General features: G+C 52.8%; 1 protein-coding gene across 8 annotated transcripts in view; it reads right to left on the bottom strand.

Annotated features, from left to right (window-relative positions):
- SMG6 (SMG6 nonsense mediated mRNA decay factor) overlaps positions 1-2,070 on the bottom strand; it is a 214,180-nt gene extending 212,110 nt beyond the window's left edge. For 5 of the 8 annotated variants that reach the window (XR_014821495.1, XR_014821494.1, XR_014821496.1 and 2 more), the window contains exon 1: positions 1,857-2,070. Coding sequence is in view for 3 of the 8 variants with exons in the window: in XM_021067586.2 (XP_020923245.1) it covers positions 1,857-1,944 (88 nt within the window). In the remaining 5 variants the exon portion in view is untranslated. Of the gene's footprint in view, positions 1-342; positions 531-1,426; positions 1,729-1,856 lie in introns of those variants that run through there. The other 3 variants (XM_021067587.2, XM_021067588.2, XM_084985390.1) reach the window with 3 other exon arrangements.
- Between the last annotated feature and the right edge of the window lie 108 nt (positions 2,071-2,178).

Below are 2,178 nucleotides of genomic sequence, written 5' to 3' on the forward strand. Positions count from 1 at the left end.
AAACAAGAGAAAAATAAAAACATATTCTCTTGTGTTACTCAAATCATATTCAGATACACAAGACCCCAAACTCCCTCATCACTATCAGAATAGAAGATCTCTAAGCAGTTTGCATTGGACTGTTCTCTGCTATAGAGCCCTTTGCTCCATCTTGGTCTTTTCTTTTTCTGCCTCTAACATTTTTCCAGGATGGCTGAGTCCTTCTAACATATTAATGGGGTGGGGATGCATATAACAATCCACAGCTCTGGACATCTCTGGAGAAAAAAATCTGAAACTCCAGTCACTGAACTTGGCCAGGACAATCCTCTTCTTTAGGATTTCTAATACCCACTCCCATACCTCCTGTAGAAACAAACAGGAAGCAGTTCTTTTCACATTCTTCAACTCCACTCATGCTCACCAACTCTCTAACTACAGCCAGCAAGGTCATTCCAAGAAAACACTGTTCAGACTATCATCATTAGAATACTGAGATTAACTGCTACTATGATGATGGAATATGAGAAGGAAAAAAATTCCATAAGGGAGTTTTCCCTGGAGAATGATGGAAGTATTGTGACATGCTCTCAAAATACCAAGGACTGGGGGCATTCAAGAATAAGAGTACAGGACTTTAGACACCACTCTCCAGGCTCCAGGAACTTACAGAATGCCAGATAAGCAAGTATCTACTTTTTGTATCTGTTACCTTTCTCTGTTGAGGGGACAGTCTACAAGAAATAGCCACTAAACTGTTGGGTGGGGAACTTAACCGGAATTAGCGAGATTACAGCGGACTCAAAATGGAATGTTATAGAAAAACCTAGTATTGTTCTATAAACACCAGTGCAAACAAGTTCATAAAGGGATCACATGCTCCAGCATTTACGCCCATGAGGGTAACACATCTGGAACAGAAAAAAAATCCAAAACTCTGAAATTTAAGATACTGCTTCAGTATTTGCATAAGTTCAAAGGACTGCTTCATCCAGTATGAATAATAAAGGTAAAGCAGTCTAAGTCCAGAATAGCTCATGCTCAGCAGCCTTAGTAATAACTTAAGGGAAGGGGGAGACTGGGGAGAAGAGCCACTACGTCTTTCCAGAGCTGAGGGAGAAAACAACCTGAATAATCCAATTCAGATGACCAATGAAAACCAATTTCACAGACTTCTGCCACAAGCCGGCAGAAGCATATCTACCAGGCTACTAACTCCACTACCGAACCAAGGAGAGATGAGACACTAATATCTTCCTTGGAGCTTTCGTGGTGTTGATGCAGACGTCTAACTTGCACGCTGAACATTCTCTTTGCCCCCACACATGCCAAGGCCACACCAGCGTAGAGTCAGCTCTCTGAGGTGCTGGACCCCTCCCGTGCCGCAGCCTTCAGACGCCTGCCTTGAGGGGAAAAAGTTCAGCAAGGAAGTCCCAAGCTGTTAAACCTTTCTCCTCGACGTCGCCAGCTCCTTCTCTCCAACGCTAAAGGGCAGGCCTGGGGAAGATTCCTCGGGGAACCATAGTCCCCCGAGGGCCGCCACCAGACCCCGGCCCCACTCCTTTCCGCGTCCCCTGACGGCTGCGAATCCGCGGGCTGCTGTGAGAGGGCTGGGGCAACGGAGAACAGTCACCTTCGCCGAGAGAAAGGGGCGGAGGCAGAAATTCGGGCTGGGCTCTCCCGGAGGGGCCGAAGCTGGCAGAGCCCGACCCCACACCGGCTCTCCGGCAGGTAGAGCGGGGAGGGACCGCCCTCGGCCCCCGCCCCCACTGTTGGGGGAAGGGGCGGGGGCTCCGGAGCACCGCGAACTGAGCGGGGAGGAGGAGAGGGAGGCGGGGCGGGCAGGCCCGGCCCAGGAGCTGGGCGGTGCGACTCACCTCTGCTCCCGGCCTGCGGAGCCAGAGTAGCCAGGATCCCTCGCAGCTCCGACGCGGAGATCCGGACACGCTCCAACCCCTCCGCCATCTTCGCGGGGGCTGCTACAGCTGCAGCTACTCCACCAGCGCCGCGCGCAGCCAGGAAACCACGACGGACGGGCGGCGCGCGCGCTCACCCACCTCCCACCCTTTTCCCCGCCCCCTCCCGCTCTCCTCCCCAAACGACGGTGGCCGCACAGGGAGGAAAAAGCGGCGGTCGCACGTTCGGTCGCTCCAGCGGGGGAGAGCCAGGCGGCGAGCCGGGGCTGGGCAGGCAGGCGCC

The sequence above is a fragment of the Sus scrofa genome, chromosome 12 (genome assembly GCF_054392235.1).
Source record: "Sus scrofa isolate SSC_HxYL_T2T_F1_AM1 chromosome 12, Sscrofa_HxYL_maternal_Yorkshire_Landrace_v2.0, whole genome shotgun sequence".
NCBI lineage: Eukaryota > Metazoa > Chordata > Mammalia > Artiodactyla > Suidae > Sus > Sus scrofa.